The sequence below is a fragment of the Chionomys nivalis genome, chromosome 4 (genome assembly GCF_950005125.1).
Source record: "Chionomys nivalis chromosome 4, mChiNiv1.1, whole genome shotgun sequence".
NCBI classification, from domain to species: Eukaryota; Metazoa; Chordata; class Mammalia; order Rodentia; family Cricetidae; genus Chionomys; species Chionomys nivalis.
The window spans coordinates 101,996,399-102,018,715 of NC_080089.1; the positions used below are offsets into that span (position 1 = coordinate 101,996,399).

The 22,317-nt window shown below is 37.5% G+C and overlaps 1 protein-coding gene across 5 annotated transcripts in view; it reads right to left on the reverse strand.

Moving 5' to 3' along the window:
* Positions 1 to 22,317, reverse strand: part of Atp2c1 (ATPase secretory pathway Ca2+ transporting 1) — a 118,048-nt gene that overhangs the window by 37,884 nt on the left and 57,847 nt on the right. For all 5 annotated transcript variants that reach the window (XM_057768611.1, XM_057768616.1, XM_057768615.1 and 2 more), the window contains 8 exons: positions 19,993 to 20,082; positions 18,046 to 18,081; positions 14,546 to 14,607; positions 13,191 to 13,299; positions 5,973 to 6,128; positions 5,003 to 5,071; positions 3,978 to 4,053; positions 649 to 715 (listed from right to left, as the gene is read on the reverse strand). In XM_057768611.1, coding sequence (XP_057624594.1) covers positions 649 to 715; positions 3,978 to 4,053; positions 5,003 to 5,071; positions 5,973 to 6,128; positions 13,191 to 13,299; positions 14,546 to 14,607; positions 18,046 to 18,081; positions 19,993 to 20,082 — 665 coding nt within the window. The remainder of the gene's footprint in view (positions 1 to 648; positions 716 to 3,977; positions 4,054 to 5,002; positions 5,072 to 5,972; positions 6,129 to 13,190; positions 13,300 to 14,545; positions 14,608 to 18,045; positions 18,082 to 19,992; positions 20,083 to 22,317) is intronic.

The following is a 22,317-nucleotide window of genomic DNA, read 5'->3' on the forward strand; positions in this document are numbered from 1 at the left end:
TTTTTTTTTTTTGCTTGTTTCTTTGACTTTCTGCTTTTTCTCTTGAACTTCATACTGAATTTTTAATTTCAGCAATCAAGATCTTACATTTCTAGAAATTCTTTGTTCTCTGATGTTTTTCTACAATAACATGTTCCTCTTCCATGGATGACAAAGGATACTTGATGTTTAGAGATTTTCTTTTTCTTTGGAGGCTGATTATTCAATTAATACAGTGTGGTTTTCTATTTCATACTATGAGCTTTTGAACATTTCTTGTCTACCTACATATAAAAATGCAACAGTAAGTTAACAGCCAAGTCTGCTTTTTCTCCACTGACAAATAAATAGGCTTCCATTTTCCCATGAGATCACTTCAATATATGGCTTTTGTGAGGCAATTTTTTTAACTGTATAGTATACGTGTGTGTATATGTACACAGTCACAATGTTTATATATAGTATATCTAATATAATATAATATACATTAGATATGTATATTGTGTGTATATATAATATACACAACAAAAACAGAATATGACTTTTAAACTATTTAAGTAGAAACATTATATTCTTATGGGCTCCACATGAAACCAGTCTCTATAATGAAAAGAACTCCACTAGGGAAGAGATAAGAGACTGTCTGTATTCTACAAATATTAGACTTACCTTACACTGATAGTGAACATTTCCAGAATGTCTTTTCCTAGTAACCAGCCAACCAACATGATGATACCTAGGACAAAATCAAATACTAATTTTTCCTTTTTCTATATAATCACCTACAAAGGCTAGATTAACAAGCTCAAGGGTACATTAAAAAAAAAAAAAAGTATATCCCCTAGAGGCTGTCCTGAATGGGCATGTGCAGAGACTACAGATTCATCTTTGGCTGTGATGCGCCCATTCATCTCTCAAAACAGAAACTAACAGTTCAAAGAGCATCGACAACATTTCATAGGATGAAATTGGAGGCAGATCTATAAAATACATAAGTCTTATACTATCAACTTTACAAACAACACTGTAATTTAACTTTACATAAATCAATAAGAGGTACTGTACGTGAGGTATGTACTTCCTTTGGACTACCTCCTGCGGTGACATCTAATTACCATACAGATACAAATCAAATATTCTAGGGACTGTTTCACTGAAATTACACAAGGGAAAAGACTGCTTTAAAATACATTACTGACTTTAAAACACTAAGAACTATATTAAAACAGTAGGAGAATTTCTACATTAAAATTCTAAATTAATATATGTGTTGTATATAAATGAGATAAGGACATCATTTCAAAATAGTAAATAATGAATTATAAAATTAGTAGTACCAGGATAATTAACTTTTGAGTAAGAAAGTTACAACTCTACCTTAACATAAATAATTTTAAAAATAAGTATTTGATTTAAATTTAAATTAACTGATTATGTAGAAGCAAAAGGCATTTTTACACAGTTCCTGATGCCATCTATAAACTACACAATGTTTACAACAAAGAAAATACAGCTTCCTCCTTGGTTACCATTCCATTCTGATTTTTTTATTTGATCTTTGAGAATTCCACACATGTATACAATCTATTTTATCCTAGCTGCCCTCCCCTCCTCCAGCTCCTTCCCGGATACATACTCCCACACACATATTTCCCCCTCAACTTCAAGTTTTCAATTCTTTTATAACCCAGGGAGCCTAAACAGTGTTGCTCTTATGCACATGGGTGAAGGGCCATCCGCTAAGGCATAAACAACCTATCAGGGGCCAAACCCTAATCAGCAGCCACAACTGCCACCCTTCAGTTAGGGGGTGGAGCTTCATGAGCCCCTCCATACTAGAATGTTCACTGACTTTATCTTGTGCAGGTCTCATTCAGGCAATTACAGCTGCTCTGAATCCATGACACAGTATCATCATTGGATCCTGTCACCTTCTGGAGACACTGTTTCTGACTCTTACAACCCGTCTGCTACCTCTTCTACAATATTCCCTAAGCCTCTTTAGGGATGAGCACTCCAGTCACTTATTCTGGGCTTGGACCAGGTGAGTCTACTACTCACTGTCTACTAGAAAAAAGCAGCTTCTCTTTGAAGATGAGAGCTGCACGCATCTAAGGACATAGGAATAAGTATTCAGAAGGCAGCTTGATACTATGTTCATTTAGCAAACAACAGCAGCAGGCTCTCCTCTGAGCCTACGACCTCCTCAGCTATGAGTTCTTGGTCAGACTTACAGTTACAGGCATCAGTAGCTTGCTGTGAAGCTGATAATCTTTAAATGAAATCGTAAAGTAAGCCAGGCATAATATCATCGTCCTGCAATCCCAACCCTTGTGAAGTACAGCAAGACCTGGAGTCCATCTTTGACTACAAAATAAGTGTGAAGTCACTATGGCCTACATGTTACCACAGTAGTAAAATTGAGCATTAAAATTTAAACTTATATAGTGGCTAGAAGTATAGTTCTATAGTAGACCATTTGATTGGCATGTGTGAGGCCCTGGATTCAATCACCAGCACCAAAAACAAAGAAAAGTGAAAATTTAAACAAAAAGAAATTAATCTATAGTACTATTCTTAAAGTAAACATCTTTCTAAATGTGAGATGATATATTCCTAGGATGATCAAAACTTACAACTACTTGGATACCTGTTACCTCAATAATTTTATTTCTCAAAGTGTATCCCAAAGAAATGAACAATGTTTACAATATGCTATTAATAATCTACATTGGAAGGATAATACATATGAATTAAATACAATCAGAAAATCTAAGTAAATATCTGAAAAGATATCAGATTATAGATCCAGAAAACAGAATAGTACAGTATCTTTAACTCTGCTGTAGGTAAAATGCCCCTCGACCAAAGAATGGATAAGGAAAATGTGGTTCATTTACACAATGGAGTACTACACAGCAAAAAAAATAAATAAATAAAATAACATCTTGAAATTTGCAGGAAAATGGATGGAGCTAGAAAACATCATATTGAGTGAGGTGATCCAGATACAGAAAGACAATCATCATGTGTACTTACTCATAAGTGGTTTTTAAACATAAAGCAAAGAAAACTAGCCTAAAAATCACAATCCCAGAGAACCCAGACAACAATAAAGACCCTAAGAGAGACATACATGGATTTAATCTACATGGGAAGTAGAAAAAGACAAGATCTCCTGAGTAAATTGGGAGCATGGGGACCATGGGAGAGGGTTGAAGGGAAGGGGAAAGGCAGGGAGGGGAGCAGAGAAAAATGTATAGCTCAATAAATCAATTTTAAAAAATCTGCTTTAGGTCATTATCAACTTAACAGAAAGAAGGAAAAAGAAAGACAAAGGGGAAGGGAAGGGAGAAGGACAATGGTGAAAGAGGAAGAGAGAGAAAACTAAGAGCCATCGACACTATCATAGCTAGAAAGACAAGTACTGAAATGTTTAGAGAGATGCTCACTGACTACACATAGGAATTACAGTTCTGGTTTTATCTGTTCCCAAAGTTGGTTTTATAATTTTGAAAAATGAGAACTAAGCTAAAAGAAAACACGGGAGCAAAATAATATAGCCTTTATACTCAACAGAAAACAGATTTCAAGCCGGGCGGTGGTGGCGCACGCCTTTAATCCCAGCACTGGGAGGCAGAGGCAGGCAGATCTCTGTGAGTTCGAGACCAGCCTGGTCTACAAGAGCTAGTTCCAGGACAGGCTCCAAAACCACAGAGAAACCCTGTCTCGAAAAACCAAAAAACAGATTTCACACTCACATTCAACAGAAAACCCAGGAAGCCAATGAAATGGCTCAGTGGGTAAGGGAGCTCGCCACCACACCAGACAACATGAGTTCAATCCCCAGAACCCACATAATAATGGAGAGACCTGAATCCCAGAAGTTGTCCTCTAGCTTCCAAATGTGTGCAAATATATGTGCAAAATAAATATGTAAAAACAACAAAAAAAGAAAACACAAGTAAGAATTGCAAACATACTCACTCTTCTCTTACCTATTATACCAAAGGAGTAAAAGGACAGCTGTTTGCCTAAGAGGTCCATGCTCTTCTGCAGAGGGGTTTTCGGGGCCTTGACAAATTAAAGAAGATTGCCACAGTAAGTTAACTGGAATACATTTTCCAGGTGCCAGGAACTCTGCAAAGCACTCGAAATGCATTTCTGAGTTGAGCACAGAACTCTCCTAGAGATTAACACTCCTACCTTCACTGAAGAAACTGGGGCCTATGCTCACAGTGCAGGTCCCACAGGAAGCAGTGACAGCTTTCTGCTCTAAAGACCTGGCTTACCTGAAAAGGTTTACTGCTATGCTTCCCACTAAGTTAAAAAACTCTCTCCTGCCAGCCTCTAGCAGACTTCACTGCTGTCAGCTATTCCTGCCATTTTCCAGTTCTCCTCTCTGTACCCACAAACACACCTAGTGCCCAAAGTTTATGTTCTATCCTGTACCTCCCTGATCAGCTAATCTTTAGTGATCTCGCACTGCCAAGCTTCACGTTCCACATTATACCACAAACTGGAGTTTTGGAAGGTTAGCTAAGAAATCCAGATGATTGTGAAAGAACATAGCATTTACAGAATGCAGTTTTCACACACGCACCACAATGAAATTGTGTTAAAATTCTGGGTAAAATATATGTAATCCTAGGGTCAAAGGGACACATCAGTGGTAGAACATGTGCTGAGTATGTGCAACACATTCAGTTAAATCAGGTTAAAATTAGGTTAACAACAAAACAGAACCATTTTCTGTAAGGAATAATACCTATCCAAAAAGTGGCTATGAATGGCTTCCTAACAGAAACAATGAATAAAAATAAGAATGTTTCAGAACAGAAACAATGTAAATTCCAGCCCTTCCAATTTTAAAATTCCCAATTCATTTTGTAAGCAAAAACAATGAGCAATAGCCTGAAGAAAATAGTCTTAATAGTATATGCAAGAATCTATATACACTTATATTCTACTTAAGATAAAAAAAATTACAGATTTGAACAAACCGCTGACACTAAGTACTCACTTCTTCTGCTTGCATCATCTTAAAAACCTCTCCAAATTCAGAATTTTCTCCTGTTCCAATAACAATACCCTAAGGGAAAAAACAGGAAAACTCATTTATATTCAGATGGAATCACTGATAACAAAGAAAGAAAAAGGAGTGAGGGTAAGTGGAGAACAAAGACCGTTCATTTCCTTTCTTCACTCTTACCCCCAGACCTAGGAGATATAAATATTCAGATTCCCTTTGCACATGTACATGTTATTCCTATTAATAATTACCCCTTTAAAATACAGACCCTGGAAACAAACTGATCCAAATGTGAGGCCCATATTTTAAATTTTAATGTCTTATACTCAATAAACATTTAACATTGCTTCTTGTAGTTCCCCATTCCAACCCCACTTCTATGAATGAACTTGTGCCTTCTTTTAAAAAGTTATTTATTTATGTATTTTTTTTTTTTAGGTATGGGTGTTATGTCTGCATGTATGCCTGTAGATCAGAAGAGGGTACCAAATCCTACTATTGATGGTTGCGAGCCACCATGTGGTTACTGGGAATTAAACTCAAAACTCAGTGCTCTTTAACTGCTAAGCCATCTCTCTAGCCAAAATGGCGGCGTTTATAGTGGTAAAATATTAGAAACCAGGAAACAAAATAGCTGAAATACATCATTAGGAGAAAAACATATAGTGAGAATATTATAACCAGTGCTACTTAAAAAAATAAAAACTAACCAAAAGGGGGAGAGAGAGAGAGAGAGAATAATTAAAAAAAGATTGATCAGTGGTGTAGGTCAGCAAGTAAAGACTCCTGCGGTCGAGTCTGCTGACCGTGCAGCTATACAGAGCTAGAGACAAGTGACTCCACAAAGTTGTCCTGACCTCCATGTGCATGCTATGGTGCCCATTTACCTAAACAGACATATACTAGAAAAAGTTATTTTTTAAATGAAACCACCTTTTTTAAAGAGAAGAATCATAATCACCTTTGCTTTGCCACATCTGACCAGTGTTCCCATGAAGGCAATGTTACTTCTGGATGCAAGATCTCCATTAGCAGCAGCTGCCTGAGGAGCTGTCACCTTAGAACAAGGAGTTGTCTCGCCTGTCAAGCTGGACTCATCAATGGAAAGATCCACAGCCTTGGAAAACAAGTGTTCCATAATTGAAATTTATAGTACTTTTCACATTTCAAGAGTTCAAGACCACCCCACTTCTTCCAATATTCACATTCAGCCATTAGCTGCATCTTATTTTATATTCATTACTTTAAGACAAAAGACTAGATCAGTATAAACAAATACCTTAAATGAGTCAATAAAACCTGATGCATGCAACAAGGAATGCTTACCATAAGAATATGTTAACCTAAAATTCAAAATACAACTAAAGAAATGGAAACACCAGGTGAACCCACAGCTAAGAACCCAACTTTCCCAACAAAACATATTATTGTTTAGTTTTGCCATGTCTCAAAATATTCACCTTTTTAAGAATAAAAATTGCTATTTTAGGTGAGAAAACTACTATCTATGTGACCTGGATTAGTTTCTGAATCCAGAATCTGCAAAAGAATATTGCCCAAGAGTAGGGAGCAGAGGAAGCCCTGCATGACTGCAGTACTGAATGAGTGAGAATTGCTGACAGGGCCATGTCAAGGATGACAGCCTCAGTCCCGTGGGAATGGCAAAGCCTCCTCCTCCTCCACCCTCACACTGGGAGGATTTGAATTTAAGTCCCAGCAACCACATATGAAGTCAGGCATGGCGACAGGGGATTGTAGTCCCAGTGTTGGGGAAGTACAGACAGGAGCCTAGGGCTCACTGGTCAGCAACCATCACCTAATCTAGAGTCTCAGGATCCAGTGAGAGGCTTTGTCTGAAAAAACAAGACAGCACCTGAGGAATAACATCCAACATTGATCTCTTATCTCCACAGACAAAAACATGAGTGTTCACACACATGCATGCACACACACACATACACACACACACCAAAATATTTTTAAATATATTTGAAGTTGATTTTATCCCTGTCTATAAATTGCTGACTTTCTAATATTTAATGAAGAAAAAGGTCTCTGAAATTTTGATAAGCTATTTTTTTAAAGCATGCCTACTATCTGCTCTCACCCCGAGAGAAGCAGCTATACCACTCCACAAAAATAAAATTAAGAAATATGGCCTTGAGGGCTGGAGAGATTGTTCAGTAATTAAAAGCTCTGGTTGCTCTTCCAGAGGACCCAGGTTTGACCCTTAGTATGGCAGATCACAACTGTCTATAACTCCAGCTCCAGGAGATTTAATGCTCTCTTTCAACCCCCTCAGGCACCAAGCATGCAAATGGAGCACAGACACACATTCAGGCAAAACACCAATACCCATAAAAGAAAACAATAGGCTTAAGTGTTTTTAAGAATCTTGAGTTTATATATATATATAAAAATATGTATATATATATATATACACACACACACATATATACACACACACATATGCATGTATGTATATATGTACATACATGCATGCATGGCTGACTTCACAAGAAAAAAAATTAACTGGCAAAAACCCTCTGTGAGGAAGCCTAAACATAAAACTTACAGACTAGAAAAAAGTGAACTGTATTAACTATGCTTAAAGAACTAATAGAACCAAGAAACAAACTTTATATATATATATAACTTAGTAGAAACTGCATAAGGAAATGATTGGCAATCTGGAGGCTGGGACTACAGCTCAATGGTACAGTACCTGTTTGGGTTATGTAAGACACAACACAGTTAATCTATCAATATTTATATATAAACCAGGAACTAAAAATAATACCTGAGAGAGAAATTACTTAGAGGAAGTTCAACATTAGAAATTAAGAAGAAAAAAAGCAATCAATAACCCGGAAGCTGGGACAATTACAAATCACCAGTACAGGGTTTCAAGAGATGGTTCAGATGTTAAGAACACCTGCTACTTTTACAGGGGACCAGCCTTCATTTCCCAGAACCCACATGGTAGCTCACAAATCTGTAACTCTAGTTCCTAGGGATCTGACATCCTTTTCCAGACATGTTTCAGATACCAGGAATGTTCATAATTCTCATACACACAAAATACTGTTCCAAATCACCACTTGAGCTAACGATATGGCTTCGTGGTTATGAACACTGGTTATTCTTCCAGAGAACCCAGGCTCAATTCCCAGCATCCATCTGAAGGCACGTATCTATTGTACCTCCAGTGCCAGAGGATCAGATGCCATCTCCTGACTTCCATGGGTACTACCTGGTACCTAGAGGCAAAATACCCACACAAATAAGATAATAATAAAAATTTTAAATAAGAATAAAATAAGAAATTCTTTAAAAATCGCTAGTCTAAAGAGCAGAGTGAAAAAAAAAATAGTAAGAAAAACTAGAGATGAAGGATGTGTAGGAGACATTACCAAGCAGAACAATACGCTACAGGCATTCCAGAAGAAGAAAGACAAGCAATGAATATCTGACTACAGAATGGTCGACAACTTCCCAAATTTGATGGAAAACACAAATCTAAATAATCAAGAAGCTCAATCAATTTACAATGAGACATATTTTTAAAAAATGTTGGGCAGGCAGATGAAAAAAAACAATCTTAAAATGATCTTAAAAACAGCAGAAAAAGCAAGTTTTATCACTTAGAGTCAAAAAAAATTTAACAATCCAATTCTTATCAAAGTCCACAAAAGAAGTTTAGAGAAAGAGCTCAGAAGTTAAGAGTACTTGCTGTTATTCCAGAGAACTGGAGTTTGGGTCTCAGAAAACCACTTGGTTTATTTCCTAGCTTGGGGATGGAATGAACTCTCCACCCTAATTTTTGAGGCAAGGTTTCTCACTGAACCTAAAAGCTCAGTGATGCTTACTGTTCTCAATTTCACAGAATTTAGAATCACTCAGGAGATGGGCTTCTAAGCAGGTCTGTAGGTCAGAGATTCCCAACCTGTGGGTTGTGACCCCTTTGGGGACTGCATATCAGATATCCTGTATTATCAGATATTTACATTACGATTCATACCAGTAGCAAAATTAGTTATGAAGCAGCAATGAAATAGCTTTATGGTTGGGGGTCACTACAGCGAGGATCTGTATAAAGGATCTCAGCATTAAGAAGGTTGAGACCACTGCTATGGGGTATGACCTTGATTGCACTAATGGAGGTGGGAAGACCTACCCACTACAGGTGGCACCATTTCCTCGGCTGAGGACAGTCTAAAAGAGTAGAAATCATGTCAAGCTGAGTGCTAGCATGTCCTCTTCTAACAATGGAGTCAGTTATTCCAAGCTCCTGATAGCTTGACTTCCCTGCCATCGTGGACTGCAACTATGAACTGTGAGCTAAATTGTTTTCTGCCAGAGGATTTTATCATAACCACTAAAAAAAAAACTAAGACCATGTGTCCATGCTAGCAAGCACCAGATATGCCTCTTTCTACCATAATTCTGGGGTTCCAAACATGTGCACTCTTGACCAGCTTTATCATGGGTCCTAGAGATCAAACTCAGGCCTTCTTGCTTATAGTATTCTGACCCACTCAACCATCTCCTCAGCCCTAGGGAGCACAATTCTTAAACTACAGTCATAACACAGCTTGAGATCACATTAATTAAAAGAGGTCATGAAAACTTTGGCAACAGTGAAAGATTTCTAAACATCCAATAACCATACAAACATTCAACATCAAATGTATAATAAATCTGAGGGTTTTTTTTTTTCTACCAGGACTCACCCACGTTGAACTGTGCAACTTCACTGCTGCTGGTTCTAAACACACAACATACACTTTGTGCATACAGTCACACCACACACTGCATAAGTATTTTATGAACTGGAAGGCTTTTATTGTTTGTAGAAAGGTTTCTGCTGTTACATAAACATAATAGTTTACTAATGATGAAGACTTTCAATATTCTTCTGGTATCAGTCCTAAACAAGTAGGTATCAAATCAGTACAAGTTTGGTTTGTATAACGATAATGTAAGAATGTTTGATTTTAAACATTACTATGAATTGTTAACACGAGTTTCACAAAAAATGATGAATTTTGGCTTGGGGTTAGGGCAAATTTTTCAATAATTTCAGAAATAACCTTAAACGTACTTCTGCCATTTTGTGTTATGTGTTTATGCAAAGTGGCATTCTCAGCATTAATGATTATAAAATGAAAGTATTGATCAATTCTGGAGAATATTCGTCTTGCAATCAACTGCTCAGGCAGGATTTTTATTTTTAACAAAAGATTTGTTTTTATCAGTGTTTGTCCCTGCATATATACTGTAATGACTATTATTGGTTGTCAACTTGCCAACAATGAACCACTTCTTCCATGGAAAGACAATGTTTTGTCCTTCCTTACTGGAGTAGATACTTATTCTGGTTATGAATCTGTCTTTCCTGAACATAATGCATCTGACAAAACCATGATACAGGAACTTAGAGAATGCCTATTCCACCACAATATTGTATTCCACACAGTATTGCTTCTTACAAAGGATCTCACTTCTCAGCCAGAGAAATATGAGATCATGGAATCCACCTGCCTCACCATGTTTGTTACCATCCTAACGCAGCTGACTTGGCAGAAAGGCAGAGGGCCTTTAGAAGACACAGTCACAGCACCAAATAGCTGGCTGGCAATAGCCATAGGGCTAAGGGCAGGTTCCCAGGAGGCAGGCAGTATGTACTGTCAATGGGCATCCAATACATGGTCCAATTTCTCCCACAGCCAGGACCCACAGGTCCAGCAATCAAGGGGTGAAAACAGGAGTACTTTCACACTCACTATTACCCCTTGTGACACACCAGGAAAATTTTAGCTTCCTGTCCCACCAGGGAGAAGTCTGAGCTTCCAGTTCAATGGCATGTTTGCAGCGGCTCCTGGCAGGAGCACTCCCCCATAGAACCAAAACTTCTTGGCATGACCTGTAATAATGTAACAGGGGTATGACAGCTTGGTTGACAACTCAACAAAATAGACACACTTGTGAGAAATTTTTATTTTCTTTATTCAGTCATTTGAAGTGGGAAGACCCACTTCTAATCCAGACTTTTTGAGGTAGGAAGATCCACCTTTAATCTGGGCCACACCCTCTGCTAGTAGTCCATATAAAGAAGATGAAAGAAGGAAGCTCGTTCTTTCTCACCGCCTGCTAGCTCTCACTGGCAAGTCCATTCCTTCATACGTCTTTGGGATTCCAATGTACACTGAACACCAGCTGAGCCATCTAGGCTTGTGGATTGAACAACTACTGGACTCGCTAGACCACAGTCTGCAAGCCATTCTAACAAGTCTCTCTCTGCTTCTCTGTCTGTGTGCGCACGTGTGCATGTGTACGTATATTCATCCTCTGGTGCTAACAAAGGCCACAAGAGAGCATCGGGTCCCCAGAAACTGGAGTTACTGATGGTTGTGAGCAAACATGTTGTTGCTGGGAATCAAACCCAGTTCTCTGCAAGAGGTGCAAATACTCTTTAAATACTCAGTCATCTCTCCAGTCCAAAATTTAATTTGTTATGCAAAAATTAAAAAGTATTCCCATCTCATTGGTTAGCTTGCTTTCCCTTTAATAAATGGTAAATTATATGCATACTGAAGAACTGTCATTTTTTGTGTGATGTATTATCTGTTAATGCTTCATTTGCAGATATATTTTATATGCCTACATTTGGGGTGACAAAAAATTTCTATGGCAAAAGAAGTCATAAGTGGAGGGGTCTGGAAACACAGTCCCACAGGTAACAGCACTGCAGTGACACAGATAATAAAGCAGCAAAAGCCCTTCCCTACTAGAAGTGTTTCAACATAAGCGGATTAAATTTACTATGTGTATATCCATAAAACAGAAAATCATATGGCAATAAAAGGTAATAAAGTAGTAGATGAAGTACCTGAAAATACGTTAAGTGAAACATACAGACAAAAATGTTATATGATTCCTTTAAGTTAATAAAATGTCTAGAATAAGAAAACATACTTTTGTGTCAAAAAAAAAAAAAGTGGCTAAAATCAGTGGCTATTGGAGGTAAAAACACAGTCAATGTTAAAAGATAAGGAGTTTTCTTTGAAAAGATATGAAACTTTATAATTAGCTTGTGGTAATGGGAACAGACTGAAAACCACTAAATGTTAGAGTTCACTTGTGCATATCTTATCATATGTGAATTATTTCTCTAAAAAGACTTAGGGCAAGTATGGTGGCTTCAAACCTATGCTACACTGAGGAAGGAGGGGGCCAGCCTGATCTATATTTTGAGAACCTCATCCAAAAGAACCTGTCTCAGAATATAAACAAGGGATTCTTAATGAATCTGTAATGAGGTGGGTAAAGCAGCACTTTGGCAGGAACTGGTTCATGTACAGAATCTTGCACTTCCAGACCATGGCCCCAGATGATTTCTGTGCACTTCCAGAGCAGGGATGCACTGTTAGTCAACTCTGCCTCTCACCAAGAAAGTAAAGTACACATTCAGTAGAAACCACACTTAGCTCTTTTCTAAGATTACAATAGGATATTCTCATGTGATTCTGGGCAGTGTAGTAAGCCAGAGTCAGATGTACAGTTTCATTGGGTAAGCAATTAATACGTGCACTGTGTGCCTTAAGTCCGGTTAGGTCCAGGCAATTGTTTCTGGAACAGTATTTTAAACTTTCAGTGGGTCTTTTGAGACAAAACCTCCGCACTGACTCCAGGAGCGCCTCTACTGCAATTGTCACGGAGGTTAATACTCTTCTCCTTTCTTCTCCCACACTGTTTTTCAAATATCACGGCTACATTGCATGAAGCATTCTCTGTTCGCTGCTATGCCAGAAATAATGTCTCTTCTCTCAGTTTGTATTTTTTAACTTCTCTTACCTGATTACTGACTTCTATCATATACTGATCTGGATTTGTATATACTGATTTATATAGCATATACAAATACTGGAGTCCCTAAACAACATAATTCTATCACCTGTCTGCTACAGTACCTAACTCAGGCTGTCATAAAGGTATGCTAACTGACTAAGTAGATAACTCTAAAGACTTTACAGCAGAACAAATATATATAAGGGGGGGACATGCTTACACTTGTCACTATTTCAGTCACAATACTAAATATTTCAAGTAAACTATGTGTTAATCATTAGATCTGCTAACCATTTAATTAATTGATATCCATGTACCCTCAATTTACCTCAAATAAGCGTAAGTCCGCAGGAACTCTGTCTCCCACAGAAAGACAAACTGTGTCACCTGGAACCAAGTCTCGGGCGAGTGTATGCTCCAATTTTCCTTCACGCACACTGTAGCATGAAATAGAAATCATCACAGTAAGAAAACCATACTATTTCCCTTTAAGACTACATTTAGTTTCAGTGAACCTGTCTTAAGAAAAACACTGTTACTTCCAAAGAGATAAGTCAAATATAAAAACTTAGAGCAGGCTAGAAAGAAGGCTCAGTAGTTAAAAAGCACATGATGCTCTTGATGAGGACCCAAGTGTGGTTCCCAGTACCCACCATCAGGCAGCTCACAACTGCCTAAAACTCCAACACCAGAGAATCCAACACTTCCTCCTCAAGCACCAGAACTCACGTGCATATACTGACACAGACAGACAGACAGACACACACACATTATTTAAAACAATTTTTAAAAATTAATCTTAAAAAAAAAAAGCTAGGCATCATCACATTCTTTAATTCTAGCATCTGTAAGGCAGAGGCAGGCAGACCTCTGAGTTTGAAGAGGGCCTGGTCAATGTAGCAAGTTTCATGCCAGTCAATGCTATGCAGTAAGACCTGGCTTTAAAAAAAAAAGAGAGAAAGAAAGAAGGAAGGAAGGAAGGAAGGAAGGAAGGAAGGAAGGAAGGAAGGAAGGAAGGAAGGAAGGAAGGAAGGAAGGAAGGCAGGCTGACTTAAGCACTTGATTAAATGTATGCTCTTATTAAATTACACAGGTATATAGCTACTCAAATATGAACACTGAGGCTAACATGAGATTAATTTCCTGTGATTAATTTCATTACACTGTTTCCATCACTTACTTCTAAGAGCGTTCAACACGCACACACTCCTGCACATAGAGAGTGCTACAGGTAAAGCACGGAAAGCACAAGTGAGCTAAACTGAACAAAGTACCATATACAGGAAGACAGGAGACAGAAATAAAGAAAATGCCCACAAGTCCCCTCAAGGGCCAGCACACATGGTGATGAACAAGATAGACTCTGTCTAAAAAAATGTGGAAGGTGAACACCAACACCTGAAGTAGTTTTCTGACCTTCCCAGGTGTGTCATGGCACATGTATGCCCACACTCACAATAGGAATATGCACATACCTGAACAATTAAAAAAAAAAGACTGTGAAACAAAGCTTTCTCAAAACCACCAGTAATACAATGTTTGCTATACTGATCAGACTTTTCTTGTCATATTCAATAGTTTTCTTTATGTTAAAACACAGCTGGAACAATAATGCTTACAATGCTAGTCACATTCAAATTCTACTTTTTTAAGGTGTAGAACTCTAAAGTAAAAGGAACATACCAATGGCATTCTGGTGGGACAAGTTTACTCAATTCTTCCAGAGATTTTTCTGAACGATATTCCTAATTAAAGAAAAAGTAGAATTTAATATTAACATAACACAAAGGAATTTACATGGTCCTTTTAAACTTAAATATTAATCATTATCACTTAAAATTTTCTCCCAATTCATATCTTGATTTACTTATCCTTATATTAAATCATACAAATGTGTTCCTAAATTATTATAATCAAACAACTATGAAAATTATATATTCCCAATTATACACTTTAAAAATCAATGTGCAAATCTAAGATTGTTTAGAAGGAAATGAAATCCAATTACTGCATCCAAAGAATACATTAAAAGTTAACATAATTGAGCCTTAGTTTTAACATAATTTTACATTTGAGTTTAGCGACCAATAAAGCCAAAATACTAATCTGTACGTAATTTTACTTTGAGGACTTAAGTCCACACTAACTACACTCGTTTGTGGAATATATTTACTTGGAAATAATAGTGTGGCTGGTAATATTCTGACACTCGCTTTTCTTGCCAACCTGAATTATATAAAAGGGAAGCTGCCGAGAGGCCCTGTGCTGTTCTGCAACCACACAGCCTTCCATGCGCACAGCCAACAGCTATGGGTCAGGAGCATCTTCCATCTCACTGCACTGCTTAGCCTACGCTTCCATTAGCACTTGTGCTTCATATGGCCACAAGGCTATTCTTGCTTTGTTTCTAATCTTTTGGATTGAAGTTAAAAGGTGAGGGACAAAAGCAAAATAGAAGATAAGGAGAGTCTTGAAATACCTGCCATGTTAGCAATCACTAAGTCTACCTGTCATCAGCTGCAGAGTATCTCAGAACTTTATCAGTCACTATCCAGACAAGAGGGGCAAATGTAAGCACAATCTACAAATATAAAAAATTATTAGGCATGCCTCTCAATCCACCAACCACAGTGTAGAATTTGGAAGTTTTACACAAAATTCAGTAAGGGTAGAAAATACTAACCAACTGTAGTCTCCAGTAACTAGTCAGACAGAAGCTATCAGTCTTTATCTTTGTAAAGCTGTTGTAAGACAGGTCATTCTATGACAGTGCAAGGTAGCCAGTGACTTGAAGGGCTGGGCAGAAGGAAAATGGTGGGAAAAATGGTTTCGATTTGTTTGTAAAAATATTTTGTTGCTTTCTTAAGACATGTTTGAGGAAAGGAGTCAAATCTGTATAAAAAACATACTTATTAGTAAAAATTAAGCTTTTCATAATGTTTCTCAGTTGTTTGTGGTTTGATGTAAAATGTTCCATAGGCTCATGTGATTGATGGTGGTGGTGCTTTTGACAGTTGTAGAACCTTTAGGAACATAGCTTCATTGGAGGACATGGGTCAGTCACTAAGGCTGGCCTTCAAGTTTTATATTCTAACTCACCTGCTGCCAGCTCTTAGCTCCCTACCTGCAGGTTTAAATGCAACTAGTCTCCTGCCACCACATCTTCCCTAAACTCAATTCTTTCTCCCTCAAGTTGCTTCTGGCCAGACACTAGGTCACAGCAATAAGGGAAGTAGCTAATGCAGCATCAGATAAAACTACCATTGAGACAGCAACAAGAGACCCCAGCTACATTTAAAACACATAACACACTCCATGTAAAACTCTACGTTGATTACATTGATGACTGAAACTCTGTGGGGTATTTTGAGGATAGGAGCTCTTTATTTTCCAAAAACAGCAAGTTGCTAGGGCTTTTCATACAATCGTAATACCTAAATGAAATCTTTCAGAAATCTGCTATACTAAAGAAGGTCCAAGAGGGAGCTGACTGCCACAATTTAGGGGAGGAGTTAGGAGAGAACTCCAGTTACTGGCCCTACACAATTTAGGGGAGGAGTTAGGAGAGAACTCCAGTTTCTGGCCCTACACAATTTAGGGGAGGAGTTAGGAGAGAACTCCAGTTTCTGGCCCTACACAATTTAGGGGAGGAGTTAGGAGAGAACTCCAGTTACTGGCCCTATACACATCACACCACTCGCTTGACTGGAAGTGAGTAACTTCCTTAGATGATGCACAGCCTGCAATGGCTTATGCCGCATTTATTAGCGCCAATAGCCCAAAGGCAATACTCTGTCTTAAGAAGATGCCCCACCCTTGACCCTTCAATCCTGAACAAGAGCGCTGATGGTCTACTAAAGGAGCTCATAAATTTCCAAGTAATCAGACTCCAGCTGGCTTCTTACATTCAGTTAATATAGAATTAGAAACTTAATGTGTCAGGAACTACTTTAAGACACCAGGACAGTGACAAAAGTTATCATGAAATAAATTATACACGATGTAGGAATAATTACAATCACTGTCTTAAAAATCAGAGCACTGACCTCAGGACATACAGCATCATTACATTTATCTCTACAGTGGATTAACCCTTCCACTCTTATTAGCTATATTCAAAGTAAGACCTGATAATTGTAGAAACTTAAAATATACAGAAGTTTCAAAGATTTAAATAAACATAAAACACACTTATAAAACTACAGCTCTATGTTCTTATTCCTATACTTGTCGTCCTGACACCATGCCTGGTCCCTCTCTTCTCTGCCCCCTTCTTTTTCCCTTCTTTCTTTAACATTAGGGTTTTAGCATGTGACCATGTTAGCCTTGAGTTGACAATTCTCCTACCTCTCCCTAAGCGTAAAGAAAGAAATCATGACCTCATCTCCACATTATTCAGAATCATCTTTAAAAGAGACTTCTTATCCCTTTCTTTTGCTGTTGGAATGACTATAACGAACAGGAAGTAGGACCATTCCTTCTGAGGAAAGTAAGAAATTTTAGGCCGGGCGGTGGTGGCGCACGCCTTTAATCCCAGCACTCGGGAGGCAGAGGCAGGTGGATCTCTGTGAGTTCGAGACCAGCCTGGTCTACAGAGCTAGCTCCAGGACAGGCTCCAAAGCCACAGAGAAACCCTGTCTCGAAAAACCAAAAAAAGAAGAAAAAAAGAAATTTTAGAAGTGGAGTAAGGGATTTATCAATACTGAAAAAAAAAACTTTAATTCCAAAACAAGACTAATAAGGCAAAGAAATAAATTCAGTGAAAAAGTGTACTGCTAACTATGAGAAACCAGTCTCAGTAATCTACCACGTCTTCTTCAGATGGTATCTAATAAACTGCTCACTAACTTTACACTCACCTTTTTGCTTTCCTCATCTAGACATTGCACTAATAGGTACTGGCCCAATTCATAACTAGAAAAACATTTTTAAACTTAGTGGATTATATTTATATTGCTGTATTTTTTTTCTCATCTGTCTCTACCAAAAATATAGGCTATGTTCTTCTCACTACCTACCCAGTGCCCTTTTCTCATGAGCTATCCACAGTTGGCTATTAGCTGAGATTGTTTCAAGGCAATGAATTATTAGGAATACACTACCACCCATTAAGTTCAGATTATTTCACATAAGTCACTTTGTTTTTAAGCAATCAACTAATATACCACTAATAGATTACTCACCTGAACAAAGGCCACAGTGACGACAATAAGTATTGCCTAAAAAACAAACAGCCTTTTAAATCAGACATTAACAAGAAATAACTTTTCGTCACAATGTGTTTCTCTGGCTGTGCAGCCCAGGAGATTGGATTTTTGCACTAGCTAGGGAGAGAAGAAAGCGATTTGCCTGGGGGTCTGAGGGAGAAGAATATGAACTTAAATGGCTAATCATCCCCATGACAGCTTCCAAAACTTTCTGAATCCACCCAAGTCCTCCCAAATTAAGGACTATTTTTTAGTTATGTGGATAATAATTGCTATAACAGACATAATAATTACTTGTTTAACCTTAGTTCCTACATAATAATTTATGAAAAGAATTTAAAAATCTGATAAGTTAACATATAGCTTTTACCAGAAAAAAAAATTTTTAAAAATTGGTCATTTTTTCCCAGTGCTGATTTGTCAAACAAATGATAGGCAAGCGTTCTCTAGTGCTGAATTAACCTTAATCCTACTTTTTCTATAGAAAGCTGTAATCCAATTAATTTTTTTTTAGGTAAAAACAGCATAATATGAGAATTTTTTTTAATAAATTATGAGAGGAAAAAAAATCAAGCCTCAGACCAAAAAATAAAAATTGGCAAGGGACGAAGTATTCACCATTATTGTACAATGCAAAACTGTATCAAAGAACTTTTCATAATCTGCCACATTAAACTCTATTATCTACCTGTATTTTTTCAACTGAATCCACTGATCTTTTTCCCTCCTGAAGTTTGATAATCTCAGATATCAATCATTTGGAAAATACTGGTTCACCTAATTATTCAAATATAGAAAAAATATGCTGGCGTAATTTCTAAATTTAATAATTGTTAAAATCGCTACTAATATCATTAAAGTTTTAAATACTTGAAAGCTATCAAAAATTCCTGGTGAAAAATGGTATTTCTGCCCTGGCAGTGCTGAAGCATGCATGGGCAGTCTGTATATGGCGGTTCTGTTGAACTTCTCCACATTGGGTTTCCTGGTCTAAGTCGATGAGGACGAATAACCAGGTCTCTTGCTGGGATCTACAATCCCAAGTTCATGGTAATGCATAAAAATTCGCAGTAACTTTAACTTTTACTTGAAAGTGTCCATTCTTATCACTAGCAACATTACTCTTCTAAGGAAAAGATCGTTTACCTCACAGCCGCCCTTCCTTAAGACAGGTACTGCATTTCAATCTATACACACTACCCTTCCATCACAGATGTATATACTCAGGGGAAAAACTTTATATATTTCATTTTACTCCTCTATCAAGAACATTCCAGGCATTTGAGGAAGGGCTTCCTTCCCTGTGTTGCCCATGATACCCTGAGACTTGTTATCCCCCACCTCTGCCTCCCAAGTAGCACAGCTGGTGTTAGTGGTGTGTACTCCCACACCCAGCTACTGTACTTGTCTAAAGAGGACTAAAGAAAACAATGACTACTGATACAGCTCAAGGCCATTTCCAATTGTGCTAAAGCTCTAACAGTTTCATACACCCTAACATTTGCCATTAAGACAAAAAGCCTACAGTAACAAGAACGTGTTATTAAAATAGCTTTGACATCACATATTCCTTGAGCAATTACTGTTAGTCAAAATATTTTCAACTGAAAAGCATGAGGAATTTTGATTTAACTAGAAAATTATAAACTATTTCTCATCTGTGAGACTGAGGGCACAAGCCTGTAATCACAGCTACCTGGGAAGCTGACACAACAGCACAGCTGAGCCCAGGAGGGCAAGATCAGCCTGAGAAACACAGGAAGACCTTCATCTCAAACCAGAACTAAAGAAAATCAAGAAAACTAAAAGTGGGTTTATTTTTTAATCTGATTCATTTTGATTCACATTAATTTCCAAAGTAAAGCCAAATCCAGCTCATACAATTAACAGATTAAAATTTTAAAAATCGAGGAGTGTACTTACCACAGTGATGCTGACAGCATCATCAAACTGATGCATTAAAATACTGATGACTGCAGAAGCCAGGAGCAGCATAATGAGAGGGTTTTTAAACTGGAGGTAAAAAACAAACAATTCAATACTCTCAGATAAAGGACAATCCCATCCTACCTCAGTAAAAGCTTTTTTTTTTTATAAAGGACATCATTACAAAATTACAAGAGTCTATATGTGGTTTATTTTCAAGCAACAAAAAAGTAGAGATCATGCTTAAAGCTATGTAACAGTTCCTTTCAGAAAAAGAAAATTAAATATCAATATTTACAATAAAGAATTTCCTAAACTGAGTAGTGGTGCCACACGCCTTTAATCCCAGCCTTGGAAGGCAAAGGCAGGCGGATCTATGAGTTAAAAATCAGCCAAGTTTCAGGAGAGCCAAGAAACACAGAAAAATCCTCTACAAAACAAGTTTCAGAACAATCAGAGCTATACAGAAAAAATCCTATTTCCAAACATAACAACAAAATTGTTAATTCTTTATAGTATGTATGTACCTGCAGCAGTATATTAATTTTTGGCTCTTTTATGCTTTTATGTAGTTCAGGCTAGCTTCTTGCCTAAGCCTTCCAGTATTAGAATTATAGGAATCCATTACCAAACCTGGCTTACAGTACTGTATTAATGTCACAAAGACAGGGGCCTGAATTTCTGAGACTAAAAAGAAGGCTTTTAACCTAAGTACTGAGACTAAAAACTGATAGCAAAATAAAACTATAGCTAACATACAGTGTATGGCTGAATAAAAGTAACTGGCTGTGATTCCAGCTGTGTCACCTGTGTGTTAAATAATTTTTTAGAAAGATTTATTTATGTATTATGTATACAGGATTCTGTCTGCAAGTATCCCTGCCCACCAGAAGAGGGTACCAGATCTCATTATAGATGGTTGTGAGCCACCACGTGGTGGCCAGGAACTGAACTCAGGACCTCTGGAAGAGCAGCCAGTGCTCTTTACCTATGAGCCATCTCTCCAATTCCAACTTAAATAATTTTAAGTGCCATAATCTTTGAATAGACCCTAAAATGAAGGAATCTGTTGTAACTAAGAATGAGACTAATGCTGTAGGAAGTCTAGTGGTGACCTGCCTACTGAGGCGTGGCCTCTTATACTATAAATGCTGATGCAGTGCTTGTATCCGGCCTCTTTTCCGGCCTCTTTGTTCCGGTTGTGGATTTCAGTTTCTGATCTTCGTTCCAGCAATGAACTCTGATTTGTGAGTTTACCCCTAAATAAATAACCATCTATTTCTCAATTCTGAGCTAGTGTGGAATTTCTGTTAAGCATCCTTCTTCAGACTAAAGCACTGGGTAAACCACAGAACCCTCTTTAATGTTAAGTGCTAACCATCACACCTTGGTGGAGAGCCTTTTACCAGCCCTAAGAAAAGCTCTGCCGTGGTTCTAATTAAGTATGTCACTTCACAGGAGAGTACCAGACAGGTGTTTACAGAACAACAAACTCAGTATTCTCCTAAAGAAGAAGAACCACCCAATATTGTATGACTAACAGATGATAGATGTTAACTGTTATTTATGCTTAACTATATCTCAGGCACTGTTTAATTCTTACAGGAATCCTAAGAGTCAGGTACTCTGGCTAGAATAACAGGATCAAGAAAGAAAACAATTCAATTACATTGCCAGTCAAGCGTGATAGGTCCAGATGAACTACAGTAGGATTTCCTTAGAGTAGGGTGCAAATATGAAGTTACAGCTACGAACGGAAAGGCACCACAGTCAGTTATTCAGTTCTTTACACAACCACGTGTACAAAGCTTATGGCATTAGCTGACGCTGTCTTTTAAACAAGCTAAACCCAAACTTTCTAATACCTTCACGAAGTATTTCTTTGTTTAGCACACCAAACTTTTAACTAGTTAAAACCAGACACAGAATCATCCAGCTTTTTACACTAATGCAATTTTTACCAAATTTTTAAAAGCTATAATAAGTCTTTGCTAAAAATTATAATAAAGGTAATTATGAATGACCATAATCTACTGTAAGCTTACTATTTCCTGAGGTCATAACCAATGGAGGCAAATAGAAATCAAAGTTGATAAGAAAGGTATAACTTATACCCTGGCAGTTAGGATTTAATTATGTATTTAATAATTTTCTAAGACAGCATTCTCCTATCACTATGAAGTCTAAGCTCAGCATCCACAAAGAGGCCACTGTCTAGTGTTGCTTATAAGGAAATTTTGAACATTGGTACAGAAAATGCTGTCCTGTAAGTAATAGTCACTTTTCAATTTTGCCTAAAATCAAATGAAAAAAATCAGGCTA